Raw genomic sequence first — 23,224 nt, 5'->3', positions numbered from 1 at the left:
AGGCACTTTTTTTAATCATGTATTGCTTGCAAAGCACCCCACTGTGAAAGGGGTTTAACAGCCTGCACGTCCTTGTCTGGCAGGGCAAGAAACCTGACTTGTCTTCACTGCAGTTACGTAATAAAACTAGATCTTGTCTCTGACCCAAGACTGTAATGGAACAAAGAAGGAGAAGCAGCAGAATGGTAAGCACAGTTTTGGCCTCTTGTGTTGCTTTTCCATTTTGCAATCTCAGCTCTACAGGAGATTTCAAAAGACTGATAGAAATTGAAGGCTGAAGGCAATTAAAGTGGTAAACCCAAATATTTATTATATTGCTGCTCACCAATTCTTTTACATGTTGGCTTCATTAGTTTTCTGTTTTTAGGTTTTTTTTTCTTTTATTTTCACCTAGCAAACCTGCCTGTAAGTTGTCCTGCAGATCTAGTATTTAGAGGTTGGAGACAAGTCATTTTACAATGACAGGGGTGTTTCCAATGATAAGCTTTTATTAATTTATGTAAAACCTTTATTCCCAAAATGAACAAAACTGTTTGCTGTAACTGCTTAAAAAATGTCAATTTGTTGGTGTGATTAAATCTGTTAACCACTTGCGAAAATTCTGCTACAGGGCGGCCGCTGTATGCCGGATCACGTATCCTGCACTTACAGGTAGCGGGTGCGAATGTGCACCGCCAGCAGCTCAGTCCCGCTGTGATTACACAGTGGGAATCAAAGACTCAATGTCTGCTGGCATCCACTGATCATTCGGTACAGCGGCAGAATGGCAGTCTGCCTATGTAAACAAGGCAGATCGCCATTCTGTCAGTAGGGAAGGCATGGATCCTGTGTTCCTGCAAAGCAGGGACATGGATCCATTTTATCCCCTAGTAAAAACACCTCCCACACTGTACACTGGCTAGGCACACAGTTAACTCTTTGATCGCCCCCTGATGTTAACCCCTTCCCAGCCAGTGTCAATAGTACTGTGACGGTGCATATTTTTAGCACTGATTAATGTTTTCGTGCCACTCGTTGACTGGTTTCCAAAAAAGTGTCAAAAGTGTCAGTTAGTGTCCGATTTGTCAGGAGGGGAAAAAAAAAAACTAAAACCTGACCTCTAGGATTCCTTTTTCTTATTAATTTCTTTTTTTATATTTCTGTTATATTACAGAGTACTTTTTATGACCATTTGAATATGAGATTATACTTATTTTGTAGATGACAATGACTGACTCCTCCTGAGGAAGTGAAACATGTAGAGGACTGTGTCAAGATCTACATTTTGGTGCCCCCTATGATCTCTGGGGTTCATCGACTTTCTGAAACCTCTTGTATGAACAATACACATTGGAACTTTTGATTGTATATAGTGTCTTTTGTAAAATTGTTTTAATTATGCCTCTCTATGAATAAAATCTTATTTTAATTTCAATTTCTGCCTAATATTTGGGTACCGAGAGTCCAAATTCCTCCATTCCTCCAGGGGCATGTTTGGGTCAACCCAGGTATCTTGTCTCAACCTTAAACCATTATGGAAGATGGTACCTTCCCCTACCGTTAGATTAAGTAGATTGAGGCATTTATTCACACTTTACGATTAAGCCCAATGTGGGTGAATGAGGCAAGAAGAGGTCCTGGACAGCCGCACTCCGGAATATAGCCTTTGTTATAAAAAATAAAAAATACAAGCCACAGCAGAAATTTGGACAAACGAGCTGACGCGTTTCACACTTAACAGTGCTTAATCATAGCTGTGGGTGAAACATGTCAGAGGGGTGAAACTAATGGGTGGGGATTTAAACTGATGCCTGTCTTTCATTTACTTTACACTCAAGTTGAATACAGTGTGTACCTGTATGCTATATTTTTGGTTTGGGGTTTAATACATTTATATATTTTTATTTCATGTACTTACACTACTTGCATTTCAAAATACATTTATTGATGTCATTATGAATACAGATCTATATATATCTGCCTATAGTTTAGCTTAAGTTTAATCCAGTTTAACCATAGCTGGGATATATTTATGGTAGAATTATTCCACCCTGTAAGGATTAATAAATCCATGTTGTTTAGAAAGACCTTTGAAAGATCAGAAGCTGGCTTAACAGAGGAAAGTGAAAGGACTAGGAGGTGCTTCATAACGTAAAAAGGGATCATATCAAGTTTTTTTTTTCCATGATTATTTAAAAAAATCTAAATGCGCTATTTATTGTCTGCCAAGAAAATAGAGGCCTATTTTAAGTGACCCATGCAAAATGGTACAATTCTAACCACTTGTTTAAAGTAACAATTCAACACCAGAACTCAATTATGTACTTGAACGACATTTATATATTACAGGTAAAGCTGGATAAAATAAAGTATAACAATAAAAGTACAGAACCTGGCGTAATATAGCTTCTTTGTTCGCCAATTCATTTTCTAATTTGTCATTCATATCATGAATGGACGTTGCCTCCCTTTGTGCACTGAGATATCTCTTCTCCAGAGTTGTGATACGCTCTTCCATATCCTCTTTCTGAGCCATAGCCTGAAATAAACAGAGCTATGTTGTAATACTGAATCACAGCAGGATAATGGTTAAGGTGATTACATACACACGCACATAGTAGTGTCAACAATAGCATAACACATGGGGTATTCTGATTATTGTGAATTATTTACAAATTTTAAGTTTTTTTTTACATTCACTAAAAATGATATTGGCACATTATAGCATTTTTTTTTTAACCCAACGCTGCCTGTTGCTTAAGTGCTGTGTACACAGATTGCTACATTGCTCCACTGTCACCCTATGGTTAAAAAAGGAACACGTTGGCACTATCAGTGAGGATGGCACAAGTGGCTGTGGAGCAGAGACTATTTAAAATGTCATTGCTGAAATATGACAAATTAAGGATTAAGTCTGCTGTGTATAGGACAAGTTCTGCCGCCACTCTTCCCCCCCAATAATTACACTTTAGGGCAAGCCATAAAATGCTCTGAGATTGTCTAAAATTTTATAGCCAAAAATGTCTTAGCTTTTTCATTTTTTATTACCATCCTTTCATTTTTCTAAGTATATGCTGTCTGTGGCAAATACTGTAGCATTCAATAAATACATTGTATGTATAAAGTTTGGACTTCTCGATCACATTGCATGGCTAGGTCATATTTTAATATGGCATATGTCGTAGTAGCAGACATAGGGGGTTATTTACAAAAGACAAATCCACTTTGAACTGCAAGTGCACTTGGAAGTGCAGTCGCTCTAAATCTAAGGGGTAGATCTGAAATGAGTAGAAGCTCTGCTGATTTTATTATCCAATCATGTGCAAGCTAAAATGCTGTTTTTCGATTATCCTTGCATGTCCCCCTCGGATCTACAACGACTTTACTTTCAAGTGCACTTGCAGTGCAAAGTGGAGTTTCCTTTAGTAAATAACCCCCATTGTCTTAATTTGAATCCTGAACCCAGTAATGCTTTGTCATGCCCTCTGCTGCAGATGATACACTGGAACCCAATCAACAGAAAAACAATTTTTAATAAGACACTACAGTATATAGTGAGACAAGGGACATGTAGCTAATAGCACCTAAGCTGCCATGGAATCATATTGTGCTTATTTCTTCATAGTTTCATAGTGTAAGGTTGAATAAAGACACCAGTCCATCCAGTTCAACCTGAGTGAGTGTCTACAATTGTCCCTATCCCTGTACATTGCAGGCTCACATCGGTCCCTACCCTCAAGGAGCCAACAAACCAAGGTCCCCATTCATATACTAGGGCCAATTTGGGACAGAAGCCAATTAATCTACCTGCATGTCTTTGGAGTGTGGGAGGAAACCAGAATACCCGGAGGAAACCCACGCAGGCACAGGGAGAACATGTAAACTCCAGGCAGGTAGTGTCATGGTTGGGATTCAAACCAGAGACCATTTTTACTGCTAGGTGAGAGTGCTAACCAGTACACCACTGTGCTGCCCTCAATATGAGTATCCTAATAAAGCCTCCCTTATGGACAGATACAATTACAATTCAAGCTCCTTTAAGGCATGTTCAGTAAAAGATAAGACTGTGGATATTAGTAATTTTCAGTTACAAAAAAAAAGTGCTTTACTGTTAAAGCAAATGCAAATCAGAGACAGAATAGCGAGAAAATATGTTTTAGTATGGGTTTACACTGTTACGATGCGGGAACTAGCGCAATTCCAGTGCGAGTTCCCGCATCGCATCGGCCCCACAGGCAGTTTACACTGACCTTTGCGAACTGATGTGGGTGTCAATACAAAGTTAATTACACCCTCAGATCTGTTCACAGATCACAGTGCGAACTGTGGATTCAGACTAGAATCGGATCGCATGGGTTTGAACACCCTTGCGATCCGATTTCAGTGCGGGAAAAAAAAAGCCCCTGCACATTTTTTCTGCACATCCAATGCAAGTTCAGCCATACAAACTGTATGGCTGAATTCGCATTGCACAAACATTGCATATGATCGGCACAGCAATGCAGGTGCGAATCACATTCAATGTCTGTGTTCGCATATGTGTACTGTATATAATGGCAAGGAGTGCTGGGGTGTGTTGGAGGATCTATTAATGCTGGCTGCTGGGGGATCTATTGTTCCTGGAGGGGATCTATTTTAGCATGGCGCTCTATTGTTGCTGGGGAGGTCTATTGTTGCTGGTGGGGAATTCTATTGTTTCTGGGGGGTCAATTGTTGCTGAAAGAGATCTACTGTTGAGGGAGGGAGTTTATTGTTGCTGGCTGCTGGAGATTCTATTGATATTGGCTGCAGGGGGTGGGAGTCTATTGTTGCTGGGGGATTTATTGTTTCTGGCCAAATCTGTTGTTGCTATTGGAAATCTAGTTTACTACTTCTCTTGTTATTAACAAAGTCCATTCAAATTACTTAGCACCACAAAATGATACTTGGCTCTGTATTCTCTAAAATAAGTGCTACTGGGAGGTGAGTAGGGGATGGAACCAAGAAACGGTGCTCAGCGGTGGGTAGGGCTGACGGAGATGACGGACTCAGAAGAGGGGCGTTTCTGCACCTATTCTCTGAGAAAAAAAAGGCATGTTTATGTATACATGATTCGTGATGCCACACAAGACAGGAATAATTAACACTACCTCCCTGATGTCTCTCTGATATTTTGTATTCATTTCTTCTGTTTTTGTTAGTTCTTTTCGAGCCGACTCTGCTTCTTGCTCAACTTCTCCAACTCGTGCTGACAAGGATGATAATCGGTCCTTCATCTGGGTCATTTCATAATTCTGCTTCTCAAGTAGTTCTTGAAGTTCAACCATCTGACTGGCTTCATCGTTAGAGTCTATGGAACCATTTGATAACCTCTGCAGAAAAAAGTAAGAATGCAAAAGTTAAACGTTAACCTACTTATTTTATTTCTCATAAATAAGGCCGCGTACACACGGGCGGACTGTTTGCCCAACCTTGTCCGCTGAACAGTGTTTGGGCGGACAGTCCGCTCGTGTGTGGGCTTTCAGCGGACAGTTTCAGCGGACAGTTGGACGGACAAAGTCTTTCGGAAATTCCGAAAAACTGTCCGCTGAAACTGTGTTTGAGCGAACAGTCCGCCCGTGTGTGGGCCTGTCCGCTGTACTTTCGAAATGAGCGGACTGTTCCCGCTCGGAAAGTCCGCCCATTTCGAGCGCGCGTACAGGTAGGCGGGGCCCGCGAAGGAGACTTTGCGGGCTCCGCCGCCTGGAATGGGCTTAAAGGGGAACCCCAACGCCGAAAAAAATCGGCGTGGGGGTTCCCCCAAAGTCCACACAAGACCCTTGTCCGAGCACGCTACCCGGCCGGCCAGGAAAGGGGGGCGAGCGAGCGCGCCCCCCCTCCTGAGCCGTACCAGGCCGCGTGCCCTCAACATGGGGGGGTGCCTTGGGGAAGGGGGGGCCGCGCGGCCCCCCCACCCCAAAGCACCTTGTCCCCATGTTGATGAGGACAAGGGCCTCTTCCCGACAACCCTGGCCGTTGGTTGTCGGGGTCTGCGGGCGGGGGGCTTATCTGAATCCGGGAGTCCCCTTTAAGAAGCGGATACCCCTAACTAAAATCTAGTGGAACCAATTGCCTTCTGAAGTCACCTAATTAGTAAATAGAGTCCACATGTGTATAATTCAATCTCAGTATAACTAAAGCTGTTCTGTAAAGAGCCCAGAGGTTTGATAGAAAACCTTAGTGAACAAACAGCATCGTAAAGGTCAAGGAACACACCAGACAGGTGTTTGTGGAGAAGTTTAAAGCAGGGCTATCTTATAAAAAAATATCCCAAGCTTTGAACATCTCATGGAGCACTGTTCAATCCATCATCTAAAAATGGAAAGAGTATGGCACAACTGCAAACCTACCAAGACATGGCCGTCCACCTAAACTGGCATGCCGGGCAAGGAGAGCATTAATCAGAGAAGCAGCCAAGAGGTACATGGCAACTCTGGAGGAACTGCAGAGATCCACAGATCAGGTGGGAGAATCTGTCCACAGGACAACTATTAGTCGTGCACTTCACAAATCTAGCCTTAATGGAAAAGTGGCAGGAAAAAAGTCATTGTTGAAAGAAAGCAAAAAGCCCCATTTGAAGTTTGCAAGAAGCCATGTGGGGGACACAGCAAACGTGGAAGAAGGTGCTCTGGTCAGATGAGAACAAAATTAAACTTTTTGGCCTAAAAGCAAAACGCTATGTGTGGCGGAAAACTAACACTGCACATCACCCTGAACACACCATCCCCACCGTGAAACATGGTGGTGGCACTGTGATTGTGAGTACCTGAATATTGTGTATACCAGAGTATTGTGAGTACCTGAGTATTGTGAGTACCTGAGTATTGTGAGTTCCTGAGTATTGTGAGTTCCTGAGTATTGTGTGTTCCTGAGTATTGTGTGTTCCTGAGTATTGTGTGTTCCTGAGTATTGTGTGTGCCTGAGTATTGGGAGTAGCTGAGTATTGGGTGTACCCGAGTAGTGTGAGTACCTGAGGGTTGGGAGTACCTGAGAGTTGGGAGTACCTGAGTGCTGGGAGTACCTGAGGGTTGTGAGTACCTGTGGGCAGTAAGTACACATGGTCTGCGAGTGCATGTTGTCTGCGAGTGCATGTTGTCTGCAAGTGCACGTGGTCTGCGAGTGCATATGGTTTGCGGGTGCACGTGGTCTGCGAGTGCACATATGCTGCGAGTACACATGGTCTGCGAGTGCATGTGGTCTGCGAGTGCACGTGGTCTGCGAGTGCAAGTAGGCTGCAAGTGCACGTGGTCTGCGAGTGTACGTGGTCTGCAAGTGCATGTGGTCTACGAGTGCACGTAGGCTGCGAGTGCACATGTTCTGTGCGTGCACATGGTCTGTGAGTGAACATGGGCGGCAAGTACTTGTTGGCGGCGAGTACCTGTGTATTGTCTTGTTGAGTACCTGTGTATTGTATTGTTGAGTATTAGTGCCAGGAAGCTAGTTATTAGGTAATTTGGACAAGGTATAATCCCCAATCCTCATTAAATTAGTAGGTACAATGTCCTGTGGGTGTGGAGATGCGACTCGTTGTACATCTTGCGGCATGTATGCATTCCTTGATCATCTGATCGAGGACAAATACTGCTGTGCAAAATGTAAGCACATTGTTTCCCTGAAAGCCCAGGTTTTGAGTCTAGGGACGCAACTGTCAGCACTGAGAAGACCCTCCATACTAAAGGAGAGCTGGGAACGTACCCGGCAGGTGCCGGCAGGGGCCAGCAAAGAGGCGGGTGGAGACAAAGAGGTGCAGGCACTAGAAACGAGTTGATGGGTGACAGTCAGGAAGGATAGAGGGGGAAGTGCCAGGGAGGCCAATCCTGGGCTGGAGCCAGCACTGCTGGAGCTGAGGGACTCTCCTAGCTGCCAGAGAAAGAACTCCTCCAGGAAGAGTGGGGGGGGGGGGGGAGCGAAGGGACGGGGAGGGGTATGCCTATATATCAAGAATAATGTACAAGTGAATGTGAGAGATGACATCAATGGACCTAGGGAGGAGGTAGAATCCTTAGAGCTCCAAAGGGATGAAGCTAAGGGGAAAATACTACTGGGAGTATGCTATAGGCCCCCTAACCTGAGGGAGGAAGGGGAAATGAACAACCTATCACAATTTGGATTAGCAGCAAGGATGGGAAGTGTTATCATAATCGGGGATTTTAATTATCCAGACATAGACTGGGCGGAGGGAACCACACATTCGTCTAAGGCTTGCCAGTTCCTAAATGTTTTGCAGGACAATTTCATGGGTCAGATAGTAGACACACCAACTAGAGACAAGGCATTACTAGATCTACTGATTACCAACAATACAGACCTGACCACGTATGTGGAAATACGTGGCAATTTAGGAAACAGCGATCACAGGTCAATTGGCTTCAGTATAAATCACACAAATAGGAAACACAAGGGGAACACAAAGACACTGGATTTCACTGAAGAGCCAACTTCCCTAAACTATGAACCTTGCTAAAAGATAAATTGAGATAAAATCTTAGAAACAAAGACCATGAAGGAGAGATGGTGTTGCTTTAAGAGCATATTAAATAAGAGCATTAGCCAGTGCATCCCATTGGGAAATAAATTTAAAAGAGCGAACTAAAGTCCTGGATGGCTTAACTCCAATATAAAAATGCATATAAAAGCAAAAGAGAAGGCCTTCAAAAAATACAAGGCTGAGGGATCATCATCAGCGTTCAGACATTACAAAGAATGCAACAAGATATATAAGGGTGTAATGAGGGCGGCTAAGATAGAACACAAAAGACATATAGCAGAGGAGAGCAAAAAAAAGTCCCAAAAAATTATTTAAGTATATAAACAGTAAAAAAGGGAGGACAGACCATATTGGCACAATAAAGAATGAGGAAGGACATCTGGTTACAAAGGATGGGGAGATGGCGAAGGTATTGAAGGTATTGAATTTCTTCTTCTCCTTGGTCTTCATAAAGGAATCGGGGGGCTTCAGTAACCAAAACTGCAGTGTTTGTCCTCATGGCACATCACAGGAAGCACCCTCATGGCTAACAGAGGACAGAATTAGAAATATACTTGGCAAACTTAACATTAATAAATCACCAGGACCAGATGGCTTGCACCCAAGGGTACTTAGGGAACTCAGTCAATTAATTGCCAGACCATTGTTCCTAATTTTTACTGACAGTCTACTGACTCGAATTGTACCAGCTGATTGGAGAAATGTCAATGTAGAACCAATATTTAAAAAAGGGCCAAAATACATCCCTGGGAAATACAGACCACTAACATCAATAGTATGCAAGCTCTTGGAGGGGATGATAAGGGACTATATACAAGATTTTAGTAATGAAAACAGTATTATTAGCAGTAATCATTATGGATTCATGAAAAATCGTTCTTGCCAAACCAATCTATTAACCTTCTATGAGGAGGTGAGCTGCCATCTAGATAAAGGAAGGCCCACAGACGTGGTGTATCTGGATTTTGCAAAAACATTTGACACAGTTCCCCATAAACATTTACTGTACAAAGTAAGGTCCATTAGCATGGACCATAGGGTGAGTACATGGATTAAAAACTGGCTACAAGGGCAAGTTCAGAGAGTGGTGATAAATGGGGAATACTCGGAATGGTCAAGGGTGGGAAGTGGGGTCCCCCAGGGTTCTGTGCTGGGACCAATCCTGTTTAATTTGTTCATAAACGACCTGAAGGATGGGGTAAACAGTTCAATCTCTGTATTGGTGGACGACACTAAGCTAAGCAGGGCAATAACTTCTCCGCAGGATGTGGAAACCTTGCAAGAAGAGCTGAACAAATTAATGGGATGGGCAACTACATGGCAAATGAGGTACTGTATAAATGAGAAACTGTACTGTATTAGAGGGGTTTTCACTCACAGTGAAAAGATATCCTCCCACTTCCTTTTGAGTCTATAGGGCAGGAAGTGAAAGGGAATTGAAAGGGAAATCACCTTACTAAAACAGAAGCAAAATTCAAGCTAAAAAATACGTTTTGGCTTTAAAGAGTAACTCCACCCTGATCTATGTATATTGCAAGTACTTTGTTACAGATTCCTACCTTTTGTTATTCTGACGGAATAGCTGTTTGTCTTTGTCCATGTGTAGAGTGAATCTGTATGGTAGTGGGTTTATAATTATCAATTAGTTGCTGCACCTGCAGGGCTCTAATGAGGAAACTGGCATGGTCTGCATCCCTTCAGATGATAATTCCCCTTTGAGAGCATCTCATCAAAAATAAAATTTTGGTTGCAGGGGATGCCAAAATTCTGACTAGAAGCTTAGTGCAAGCTAATCACTCAAACAGGAAATGGCATTTTTGGGGGAGGCCGTCTGTGTATAGAACAGCTATCCTATACTTTACCCACTTGTCAACCAGCTACAGTACATATACCGCAGCAGGTCGGCTCTATTGTGCGAAACAGTGTACCCGTACATAATTTCATGCAATAGACAGCGGGGTTGACTGGCCAGAGTGGGAGCCAATGAGCGGGTCCGTCGGCCGGTGGCCACCCGCAATCGCTTCACAGAGTAAATGTAAACAAGGCAGATCCCCGTTCTAACAGGGATGGACGCAGAGATTTTCCATTGCTGCTAAGCAGAAACACATATCTCTGTGTTCATTCAGTAAGTCAGTCTCCCACACAGTTAGCAAGCAACCCCTAGGGACACACTTAACCCTTTGATCGCCCCCTGGTGTTAACCCCTTCCCTGTTAATGTCATTAGTACAGTAACAGTGCATATTTATAGCACTGTTCACTGTAATAATGTCACTGGTTCCAAAAAAAGTGTCAGTTAGGTGTCCGATTTGTCCACCGCAATGTCGCAGTCCTGCTAAAAATCGCTGATCTCCACCATTACTAGTAAAAATAAATAAATAAAAATGTCATAAAAATATCCCATAGTTTGTAGACGAGATAACTTCTGCGCAAACAAATCAATATACACTTATCGGGATTTTTTTACCAAAATTATGTAGCAGAATACATATTGGCCTAAATTGATGAAGACATTTTATTTTTTTTATTTTTTTATTGGATAAGTTTTATAGCAGAAAGTAAAAAATATAGTTTTTTTTAGTTTATAGCACAAAAAATAAAAAACGCTGAGGTGATCAAACACTACAAAAAGCAAGCTTTATTTGTGGGAAAAAAGGACATCAATTTTATTGGGTACAGCGTCACATGACTGTGCAATTGTCAGCTGAAGTAACGCAGTGCGTTATCGCAAAAAATGGCCTGGTCATGAAGGGTATACACCAGGAGGTGGATAACAGAGATCTACTATTCTCAAAATGGACGAATTTCATAGAACCAAGTAAAGAAAAGCTGTTTTTATGGTAGAATAGTATCAATCATTTTGCATTAGTCAGCAGCACCAAGCAGGGGCGTAACTATAGGGGGTGCAGCAGTCGCGACCGCAACTGGGCCCTGTGATGCAGGGGGCCCATGCAGCCCCCTCTAAATATGGGCAGCAGCAGCATAGGCAGCTAGGGGTACTAGTGCACCATGCACACGGGTGGCTGGAGGTGGAGGGTGACTAGCAGAGCTCCATGCTCGACTATCACACTGGCTGCTCTTTAGTTGTGCATTCCCCACATGACCTGTGTCCTCAACCGGCTCCTCAGAGTACCCCTCTCCTGCTCCATGCATTGCCGCTCAGTCCGATGTCTGTTCTCCCCGGCCAGAGTCCCGCCCCCCCCCGAGTCCGGCCCACACTGCACTGCATACTTCTCCCGGGTAAACAAACTTTAAGCACACAGATGCAGTGCAGCCCTATGAGAGCCGGCTCCCCGGAGGACACTGCAGGCTTGTCTGCCAGCCCCCCTTCTCCCCCGTCATACACAGATGATGAAAGGTCTTTCTGGGAGATATGCCCAGGCCAACATGGATGAGTGCGCAGCCTACAGCTTGGTCATGGTGAGTGAGAGGACCCCATCCCCCACACACCATTACATACCCCCTCCATCTCCCCCTGGGGACAGGGACCCCTTCTTACGTGGGGACAGGGACCCCCACCTCCCCTGGGGACCGGGACCCCTTCTCACCTGGGGGCAGTAACTTCATCTGCCCTGGAGAAAAGGACCTCACCTCTTCTGGGGACGGGGACCCCATCCTGCCTAGGGACAGTCCCCCAATGGGGCATCTAAAAAAAATAAAAGAAAATAAAAAAAAAACTACTGATACCAGTGGTGGAACTACAGGGCTCACAAAGGTCATACCTGTGACCACGCCCTGGAGTTCCACCGCCAGACTCGGAGGGAAGGGCCCTGGCTGGGGTTCAGGGGGGCCCTTCATGGTTTCTTGCATTGGGGCCCTGAAGGTTCTAGTTACGCCACTGGCACCAAGGATACTTTGTTCATGAGTATGATTGTATTTTAATCGATCAGATTATGAGATTACATGGTGGAAACAGATGTGATCAATAATTTATGATCGTAAGTTAATATCATATCTTAACTATGGATGGAATATCACTTCTCCCTGTGTGATATATTAATAAAATGGGTTGTCGACTATAGATTGTTTATTCCTATCACTAGAGATTAGTCACAAAAGAAATCAACCATTTATCTAAACATGCATAGCCACCTTTGCTGGAGATGAGAGAAATAGGTTTCTAAAGCAAAGCATTCTGTGGGAAGACTGATTTTTCAAGATCTGTCAAATGACTGTGAGGCTCTTTCATACTGCATGCATTGTTACAACAAAGCAGTGTGAAACGCAACTAACCTGTGTGAACAGTTCCATAGGATTTAAAGGGATGCATATTTCATGCATTTTTCTTTTGCTTTTTTAACTGAAAAAACTGATTAAAAACAAATTAATGTGAAAAGGCCCTTATAGCGATTTTCTAGGCTCAGACATTCCCTGATTGCGCAATCACTTTGAAGCTGCCTCATCCAATTAGTGATAAAATGCACGGTAAGGGTATTCGTATTGACAAAGAATCCATGTATCAGATTCTTTTATTCCCAGGATAAGGATGGACTTTACCATTTCCTCTTGCAACATCTGAAAATTTGATACTACATTGTTCTTTGTAACGCCCCACAGAACTACTGTTTGCTAATTTTAGTTTTGGCTTCCCTGTAATCGGGGAGAGCATTGTTTGATTAGTTAGGTCTGCTCTGGGCTCTGAAGGTATGAGCTTATTACTTCCCTCTGGGAACCGGGGAAATAGTGGGTGGGAGAATATGACCTCAGGCAGCATGTTAATATTCCCCTGGCCATATCCTGGTCAATATGGCAGGTGACCAGCAGAGGGCTGAGGGAGGTATAAATGGGCCAGTGCCCAGAGCTGAGGTTTCTTGTTCCTGGGGGAGTAAGACTCAGCCTGAAGGCTATGACATCCCTGGGAGTTCTGCCTGGAACAGTCTGCACCTTTATGAAGATCCCAATGGAGTCTTAAACCTAGAGACTTGTATGGACTTATAGCTGACAATCCTGGATATATTGCCTTTGTCAATTACTGCTAGTTATGGACTTTAAAAGACTTGCACTACCTCTTCTGGATTTATTGCCCAATTTGACTTTGCCTTCTGCCTAAGTTATGCACACTTTATGGGGCCCTTAGAAGAACTCTGTACAGCAGGGGACCCCAAACTTTCAAAACAAAGATCTAGTTTATGTGCTCCAGACCATGGCCAGTAGGAGACAAAAATGCCTTGGCATCAGTGGAAGTATAAAATTCCCCAATCATTGATATTATGGGAAATATTAGTGCTCCATTGTCATTGTAAGTTGTAGAGATAGTGTCCCATTGTTGGTGTCATTGGGAGGAATAGTGCCCCATCCCTGGTGTCATTTGGAGGAATAGTGCTCCATTGTTGGTGTCAGTGGGAGGAATAGTGCCCCACTGTTGGTGTCAGTTTAGAAATGAATGCCCCATTGTTGGTGTCAGTGGGAGGAATAGTGCCCCAAGGACTGGATAAGGGTATGCAAATAGCCTCATTTGGCCTCCGGGATGCAGTTTGGGGGTCACTGCTGTACAGGGATATATGGATAATGTCTTAAGAACTGTACTGTTATCTGCAACTACCTCAGTAAAGGATACCATTTGTTTACTTGCTTTGCCTGGTCTGAAGTCTCCTAAATGGGTACATGCACAGTGAATCAAATGAACGGGGCTTACGCACACAACACGGGGACTGAGTTATAGAGATACAGTATATAGGGATCAGCATGCAGGATGCTGTCTAGTATAGGCTATAATAGCATTTCTAGGGACACCTGTGTTTGGGTCATTTGCTTATCGCAATCAACCAGTCAGGAAAGGGTGCCTGGCAAGGTGATGGTTACTCTGATAGTGAAGGGGTGTTATGCATGTCTCCTTCAATAGAGGATGGCTCCTCACATTCCGGGGCTTAATCCATGGCACAGCATACCTAGGGACCTAGCCAGGAGATAGGGGAGAGGATGTAGAGGGGCCCCTGGGAGAAAGAACATGCATGTAGTTATAGTAAAGTACTGTACTCAATAGCAACAGTCAGACACTGGGACACTGGGAGCAAGGTGACAGGGATTGCTGTGTTTGTGGAGACCGGTACAGGCTCTGCAGTACTGGTCCCCAAATGTTGCACAGCTGGGGAACAGTGTTCACTAACTAGTAACAGTGTCTCTAGAGTGCTTAGGGTTAACAGTGAATATGTTTGGGCACAGATTACAGAACAGTTAAGCCAACCATAGATGGTTTGAACCTCGTCCAGTTCAGCAGGGATGTTGGATTTTTACATGCAATTATTGCCAGTGGCTAAAGCCACTACTAACAATCAATGTGTTTTTCCGGCAGGGATGACTCCCACATCCTCCTGCAGGGAGAATACAATAGCACTGTGGGTGGGATTCCCTCATCAACACTGATTGTAGGAATTGAGCTTTTTTTTTTCTGCAACCCATGGTTGCAGGAAAGAAAATCACATCATCTATGGCCTGCCTTACCTACGGTAAGTCATTGCCTGCTTCTAAGTCTAGAGTTAAGCCTCAATGCTACCTAGTGTTTAGACATTAGCAAGTGCAGTTTCTTAGTGTCCCCACAGGGTGCCCTAAGCTCCGCCCACAAGGCTGTAAAGGACAAAGGCAACAGACTTGATGAGCTTATCTCTCTATTACTATTTATCAGCTACTCTAATCTTTAATTCTATAAGGATGTTCTATGTTAGTGCATAAGCATATCAGCAGCTATGTGCTCCGATAAAAGTAATTTTTAAAATGTACTTTTTCCCCTTTGTGGAGTTTTCAAAAAAATGAGGCAGTTATTTTTGCCAATTTTGACAAAAACAAAGCTCTTTGCCTTTACTATTAGCAGATAAATTCATAAAGTTAATAGAGAAAATCAATACTTAAAGGCCCATCATAGGGACACATTTTGTATTCTGCTAACTGTATAGTGTTAATGCCTGTAATAATAGCATTTATGCTTTTAATTTAATTTAATATTTCTCCACATTTACTTTTAGTCCAAACTTTTCAGCAAAGGTAACAGTTATAAGGATTGGGAAAAACCATGTAATGTTTAGGTAAAGTCCATTTAAAACGAAATGCCCATCTAAGACTACCCTATCCATAGGGTGACAACGCTGCTTTTAGATTTCACTGCCAAATATATGTTCAATCTTATATTTCCTAAAACTATGTACCATACTGTATATATCTATTTAAAGGACTGTTATGGTTTTAAAGGACTGTTCTGCATATAGTCAGAATAAAATGGATACTATATAGTGTACATTGAAATATGTACCTTATTCATAGTAGATTTTTAGGATTATATTATAAAAGAACTGGATAACTCGTGTGAAGCATACATTTAAGTTTGCAAATGACCCTACATGGATATTATTATATCAAAAAGTATAAAGGGAACATTATTATGAGGCGTAAATGGAGAAGTATTAAGATGACAGGCTTTCCACTGAATAATTTTCTTTCAATTAACAGTCCATTTCTTGGTGCTTCAGCTCTAATACATTTTTTACAAAAATAGGATTTTTATACTCACTGTAAAATCCCTTTCATGGATTCTGTTGAGGGACATGGTGAATCTTTACCTTTAAGGTAACACTCCTGCCAACAGGGAGCTTGGACAACATAAAAAAAAAAACAGCCTAGTCCAGGATACCCCCTCCTACTGTAAGCATGCCTCAGGTTTTGAGACAAAGCAGTTTTGAAAGCATAATCATAAACACAGAGGGATGGAACCTGTATCCCTCAATAGACTCTAAGAAAAGGATATTACACAGAGTGCAAAAAAACTGTTTTATTTTTTGTCGATATCCAAAAGGAGTCCAAAAAAATGCAGTCCAAGGGGTGAGTAATTCAGCAAACAAATGCTAACAGGGCCAAGTAAAAAACATGAACTAGGAACTGCTTGCAATGTAAAGAGGCATCAGAAGGTTCTTTCCCCCAAAGCTAGCTTCAGATGACAGTGCAAAATCCACCTAGTAGAACTAAGGGAATGTGTGAAAGTCGACCAGGTGGCAGAATGATACCAAAATGCCCAAGAAGAACTCACATATCTAGTAGAGTGTGCCTTGACAGGACAGATCATATGCTTGGATAATGGTCTGCCTCAACAAGCTAGAAATGGTGGAATGAGAACTCTGATGAGGTCCAATGGAAATACAAAAGAGAACCAATCTTCCTAAAGAAAGCAGTGGTTCATACATACTTTCACAGCCCAAACCACATCCTGACAATGGAGGGAAATTAACTTTGGTAAGTCAGACAGAAGGACAGGGGAACAATGTTCTAGTTGAGGTGAAAAGCTAAACCTGCCTTAGGCAAAAGCAGGTCTTGTGCTTCAACACCATCCTGTATCCATGCAAAATCTGAAAGAGTCCTTTGCAGGATAAGGCTTCTAGCTCCACTACTTGCCTCCCAGAGGTGGAGGCTAAAAGAAGTAACACCTTTTGGGGATGTCTCTACTGGGCTCAAAGGGTCGTTTCTGTAGCATAGAGGATACCATATTCAGTTTCCAATGAGTCAGCGGGGAACAAACTGGTGGACCTTCATGAGAAACCTCCCATACATTGGTCCTAATCAAGGAATGAGGAGCCAACTGTTTCTTTTGATGCTCAGTATGCCAAAATCTCAGACAATCCTTCCTCAGAGTGAAGGTGCAACCCCACTTCCCACTTGTAGAGTCTGAGCTTTACTAGATCATCAGGATCTTTTGATTCAGAGATAGATTTACCATCCTGCTTCACAGTCACTGGCTTTAAACAGCATGGTTGTTAAAGGACAAACATGGTCCATGATATCGGTGAGAGTCATAGCTGTTCTAGACCCAACTACAGGAAGAAGAGGATTTGTCTCACACAGCCAAAATCCTAGGGTGGATAATATAGACTCACACCAAGTGAAGTATGCTGTATATGTCCAATGATAGACCTTGCAGGAAGTAGCCTCCTTGTAGGATCAGGATCTTTTGAATCAAAATATCCTGATGATCTAATAAAGCTCAGACTCTACTAGTGGAAAGTGGAGTTGCACCTTTACTCTGAGGAAGGATTGTCTGAGAATTTGGCATACTGAGCATCAAAAGTCAAAAGGTAAATACGCTGACCCAGTATTATAATGCTTCTCTTATGAATCTATTTTCAGCAAAAAAATAAAATATTCACATATAATACAAAACATCACATAATCAATAATCTAAAAAATCACATTATGAATGTACCATCAAGATAGCCACTATACATAATGGGTCAATATATGATAGTATATAATATACATGAATATGCTGGGAGCCACATGGATCAAAAATAGGTACACAATATAAAAGTAGAAGCAAATCATGCAAAGAAAATCTACTAAAGTCTGAGGTGAAAATAGATGATAATGTTTTGAGGCTATACCCCTTTCTCAAATGCTGTTTGACCTGGATTGACCACCTGGTCTTTAAACCCCAGATCTTGTGGGTGGACTAAAAGGCAAGACTAATATGGTACTAAGGAGAACTCTATTGATAAAAAAGACTCTAGGTTGCAGATGTCAGCATCATCAGTAAGTATACTGCAAGCCTACAGAAGAGTGTAAGCTGTAGGCACCTGTTACAGCAAGACTGCCCCCCCCCCCCCCACATGTCTAGAATCTGACACATTGTTAACGTGTGATGGTAAGGCATCATAAGGCTCAGGGTAGGAGGCAAGGCCTCAGGAAAGCATAAAACCCTGGTAGTAGATGAGGGTCAAAAAGTGGAATGTAACCAAAGTCACTGTAGGTAGGCAACTGATCTTAAACTGAATTTCCATATGGCTCTTCACAAAGCACGTGCAGTAGCATCAGGATTCTTTCTCTATGCTGTATGGCAGTAATAAGAGAGAGCAGAGTGTACAACCCTCCACTAAGCATGAGAAATCAATACTGAGTCTGAAAATGTTCAGTGACAAAGCCGGTAGTACAGGGAATTTTAAAGGCCCCCAGCAAATTATCTAATTGAAGTAGCTCATGGTGCTCAGCCTGAAATGGCTTACTCATAAGGTGAGACTGCAGGGACAGGTACTAGAGCAATGTCCACAGCTTGGAACCAGGAAACTGTCCCACCGCTACCTTTTACAGGATCAGAGTCTAGAAAGCACCTGTAATGGCAAAGTTTACCTACCTCACTGTCCTAGAGACACAACAGGAAGTGAATAAAAATCTCTAAGATGAGGCAAATGCTCAAATCGGACCCGTGCTAATGCAAAAAATAAGTAAATAAAAAATAATTAATTTACAGCCAGGGCAGGGCCTGCAAAAGCCAGGGGAGGGCCTTCGATGGCAAGATAAAAAAAGCTCTAACACTAAGTTAGGCAAATATATACAGTATCTGTGAACATGGGGGATACAAGACAGGGTAGCTCACCACAGCAATCCACAGCCCAAAACACTACAGTTAAATGCAGGTCACTACACTCACCCTAGGCAGATTATCAGCTTTCTCTATCCTCTCCTTAAAAGTTCCAACATACACTGACAATATGGCTGTTCAGAGTCCTCCCTTTTATAGCAAGGGGGCTGGCTTATAATAGCCACCTCATTATTGACTCTTATAAACCTTTTGACCATGCTTCAGAGGCCATGCAGGGCATTAGAGTTTAAAAAAAGTTCATTCTTGCAATATTGCACATAAATTTGCAGGATGATTTGAATCTAAATTCGGTAGACCTGCCATAAAACCCTGGCTTCCCTACTCATCTCATCCAAAGCTAAAAAAAAATGGTTGCGTCATCACATTAGTCAGTTACTTTAGTTGGTCACTAAAGTTCTGTGTTGCATGATCAGTTATTACAAATATTTCAAGCTAACGAATTTTGGAAGTTGACATTACTAACTTTATCAAAAGGTGCAAGAGTCGGGACTATGATCCTGATCCTAGAGTTCAGATATTTATTCTACATTTACTTCACTAGCTGCATACCAGTTTTAAATTAGTGACTTCCAACGTAGAGTAGGCAGGATCAGGATAACAACCACTGAACATGGCAGTTAGTATAGTTCTATCCTTACAGGTTTACTTTATTACACAAAGAAGCCCAGTTATAAAGCAGCAGTATGGTCTGACCACAGTCATACTGCTGCTTTAGGAAACACAGTGGAGTGATTCACACATACTCTATGTACAGTTCTTTGCTTGTTTTGGGGCTCCAAAACAAACAAAACTGAATGCATGTCGATAAAAGAAAAAAATAGACAAAAGGGTGTTAGAAGATGAAAGCTGATCAAGTGGCCAGATAAAGTCCGGCAACTGGCCTCTCATGGGTGGCTGTATACGTGGATTGCTCTTGACAGTGTTAGGCAGAGAGAACTTTATGGGATAACACAGACTCTACACCCCAACACAATGTAACATAAGCTGTATACACTCCCAGCTGTAAATATGGCCTTTAATTGCCAATAGAGATGGGCTGAACAAGCCCCCTGTTCGGTTCGCAGCAGAACTCCCAAACGGGGAAAAGTTCTAATCTGAACGGTGAACCCCATTGAAGTCTATGAAAGCCAAACAGGAAAAATCATAAGTGCTCATTTTAAAGGCTTATATGCAGGTATTCGGCCATAAAAGGGTTATAGGGGTTTGGGTACTGCCCTGGGGACATGTATTAATGGAAACAGGAGCAGTGTAACAATAAAAATGAAAAATTCCTTTAAACATAGTACCTGGGGGTCCCCTTAGTCTCATCTGTAGCATCTGTCGCATGCATAGAACACGTTGCAGCAAAAATTTAATTTCTAAAGAAAAAGAATGATTAAAATCCCACATAAAATGACTGGCGGTTGCAATTTCCGGCACCCAGCTATTGAAAAAAGAAATAAAGAAAAAACGCCCCCCCCCCAGTTCATACCAGACCCTTCGGGTCACTCGCCCCCCCCTTTTCCTGACCTTCCAGGCTGCATGCTCAAATAAGAGTCTGGTACGGATTTTGGGGGGGAGCCCACACTGTTTTCTTTTGAAATTTTTTTCTTTCTTCTTTTTTCAATAGCCAGGTGTCAGCAATTGCAACTGTGAGTCTGGACTAGGGGGGAACCCCACGCCATTTTATTTTTACTATTTTTTTTACCGGCAAGTGTTTTTTTATTTGCAGACTACTCGACCCAGCTTACTAACAACCAGCTTTTCCTGTGCCCTGATTGGGCAAAGTTTTGCCCAATCACAGAGCAGAATGTACTGTGCAGCGGACACCCGCCAAACACCCTGCAAATTTGGGTGTTCGCTAAACAGGCCGAACAGCCAATGTTCAGCCCAAACTCATGCTCAGGCCAAACCGTTCAACCAATACTTATTGCCAAGTAGAGTTGTGAACTGTTTTGAGGAAATAAACATACACACACTGGAGTTAAGTTTTAGCATTGTGTGCAAAAATGAATAGCAAACCCATATTCAAACATGTAAAGTTGCAACTCTTTCACTCTATTCATGTTACCAAAGTGGGAAATTAAACATAATTCCACATTATAGCAAACAATTCCTCTTATATAGGAAGGTTGCTTTAGCTCAGATAGCAAGCATTTCAAAACCATTGTACCATAAATGTTGTAATGCAACTGTATACAGGAGCTCCCAGCAGCAAACTGCACACTTGTTTCTTATAGAAATAAAAGAATATATCGTAAACAAACTAATTACACAAAAAGGCAGAGCTGCTAACGCCTTACATCAGAGTTCTTTCCTGTAAGCAACTGCAAATGTAAACATCTAAAGGGAAACTGCAGCAAAAACTACCATTTCAAAGTAATAACACTTTAGGGTAATCATTACCTGCCACATTCTGAGAGCCATGAAAAGCTCTCAAGATAGTTGTTTTTATGATAAAATATGCTTGGTTTGTCTCTCAGCATAGGACGACAAAAACATGGCACAAAAAGAAAAGTATTCATACTGCCTACGGGAAAGTTTTATATTTTCTACAGTTGGTTCCAACTTTGGTTAGTGGCAGGAGCAAAATTCCAATGCTAGTTGTCAGGGCACCAGAGAGAAAACACACATCTTTATATTCCTTTTCTGTAAGTGTTACTGAGTAAAAACACTCTATCTGGTCTATCTACAAGAAGTGTAATGACCTATGTTGCTGCCTCTATCATGAGAGAATTTGTAAGAAATTCCTCCCAAGCATATCAGTGAGCAGCACCAAACACCCTTCCAGCATGTAACTGTGACGCTATTGTTCTAGAACAGCCTTTCCCAACCTTTGCAACACAGAGGAACCCTTGAAATAACTTTCCAGTCACAGGGAACACCTGCTAAATATTACTATATCTACAACTCAAGGTACATTAGTGTGATGGGCAGTGTGGAAAATGCTTCTTACACTTGTGGTCTTTGGGAAGAATTAACCCCTCACAGAGAGCTAAAAACAGAAATTGCTCATTGCTCAAGGAACCCCTAGCAACCTCTGGAGGAACCCTAGTTGAGAAACTAGAAAAATAATAAATGTGTACTATGGATCTATTCATAACATAAATATCATTCAGTTAAAATTGAAAGAATGTTTTTTCTCAAAAATAAAGACCAGACTACCACTACCAGACAACTTTGGATCATACCAGTATCCTTGCATAACAGCCTGTACAGTACATGAAAAACTTGGGTCCCCATTTATTGGTAGCAACCTGTTGCACAATTAAGCACACCTCTCTGTATTATTATAGATGTGATGTTACTTTTAAAGACAGAGAGAAGACTCTAGATTATATTTAAACATATTACCTTGTCATGAACCTTCTGCCCTTGTTCTACAGCTTCCATAGGCTCCTGATCTCCTTCACCAGTCACGATCTTCCTCTGGATATGTGCATTCTGTTCTCTTAATGCTACAATCTGTAAAAACAAATAAGGCCACAGATATTACTACAATATTCTGTACACAATAATTATATATTAGAGACTGACTTCTGCCAGTATATACTGATTTGTTGTATTTTCTGACGTCATCACTGACGACGTAGGGGGGAGTCGGTGACGTGTGACGCAACTCGTGTGCTGGGACACAGTGGGCATTTTGTGGGTTGGAAAATTTCCGGGCATTTCCTTTACTGCCTGTTTATCTCTCTGAAATGTGAATGTAATCGCTTTTGTTTTTATTATAATAAATTACTATCTGTATGTTAGCACTATGACGAGATCTTTTCTCTTTTCAATTGGGTAGTGAATGTTGCAGAGGAGCTTCAGAGTATATCCCCATGCCGCTGAGGAGCTGTTATTGAATAATATCCTTGCTCGATACTATCTACCTGAGGGTAAGAGGCAGTGTGTTTGGGCGATGGTGGTGGTTTCTTCACAATTGTGATACCTCAAGACACATCCTTTCGGTTCAACAATGGACTTTTCTAAGTGAATTATACTCACCTGTTTATGCTAGGTGAAAATATATCAACAATATACAATATACAATAACAATATAGCTCTACACCATTCTCTATATATTATCTTATTTACTAGTAGGGATGAGCTTCGAGTTTGAGTCAAACGTAAGTTCGACTCGAACTTCGGGTGTTTGCCCGTTCGCTGAACAGCGATTTTTATGGGGTGTTTGTGGCAAATTCGAGCGCTCCATAATGCACTGCAAGATCACAGTGCATTGCTGTATTGTGATTAGCCAAAGCATACACCTGACCTGCATGCTTTGGCCAATCACAGCACACTCCTCAGCGAAAGCCATAATTGGCCAAAGGCATTGTGCCTTTGGCCAATCATGGCTCAGGGGGACAAAGTCCATGCCCCGCACTATATAAAGCTACTTACACAGTGCCCATATAGTGTG

At 42.2% G+C, this 23,224-nt stretch overlaps 1 protein-coding gene across 19 annotated transcripts in view; it reads right to left on the bottom strand.

The window, feature by feature from the left end:
- Positions 1–23,224, bottom strand: part of PPFIA2 (PPFI scaffold protein A2) — a 588,582-nt gene that overhangs the window by 169,713 nt on the left and 395,645 nt on the right. For 10 of the 19 annotated variants that reach the window (XM_077471924.1, XM_077471910.1, XM_077471912.1 and 7 more), the window contains 3 exons: positions 22,171–22,281; positions 5,106–5,330; positions 2,372–2,518 (listed from right to left, as the gene is read on the bottom strand). In XM_077471924.1, the coding sequence (XP_077328050.1) occupies positions 2,372–2,518; positions 5,106–5,330; positions 22,171–22,281 (483 nt within the window). The remainder of the gene's footprint in view (positions 1–2,371; positions 2,519–5,105; positions 5,331–22,170; positions 22,282–23,224) is intronic. The other 9 variants (XM_077471909.1, XM_077471917.1, XM_077471915.1 and 6 more) reach the window with 1 other exon arrangement.

This window comes from Lithobates pipiens, unplaced genomic scaffold, assembly GCF_037356315.1.
Source record: "Lithobates pipiens isolate NorthernLeopardFrog02 unplaced genomic scaffold, aLitPip1_a1.2 Scaffold_8, whole genome shotgun sequence".
In the NCBI taxonomy this organism is placed as follows: domain Eukaryota; kingdom Metazoa; phylum Chordata; class Amphibia; order Anura; family Ranidae; genus Lithobates; species Lithobates pipiens.
Note: the sequence above shows the minus strand (reverse complement) of the source record. Positions and strands in the feature narration are given on the sequence as shown.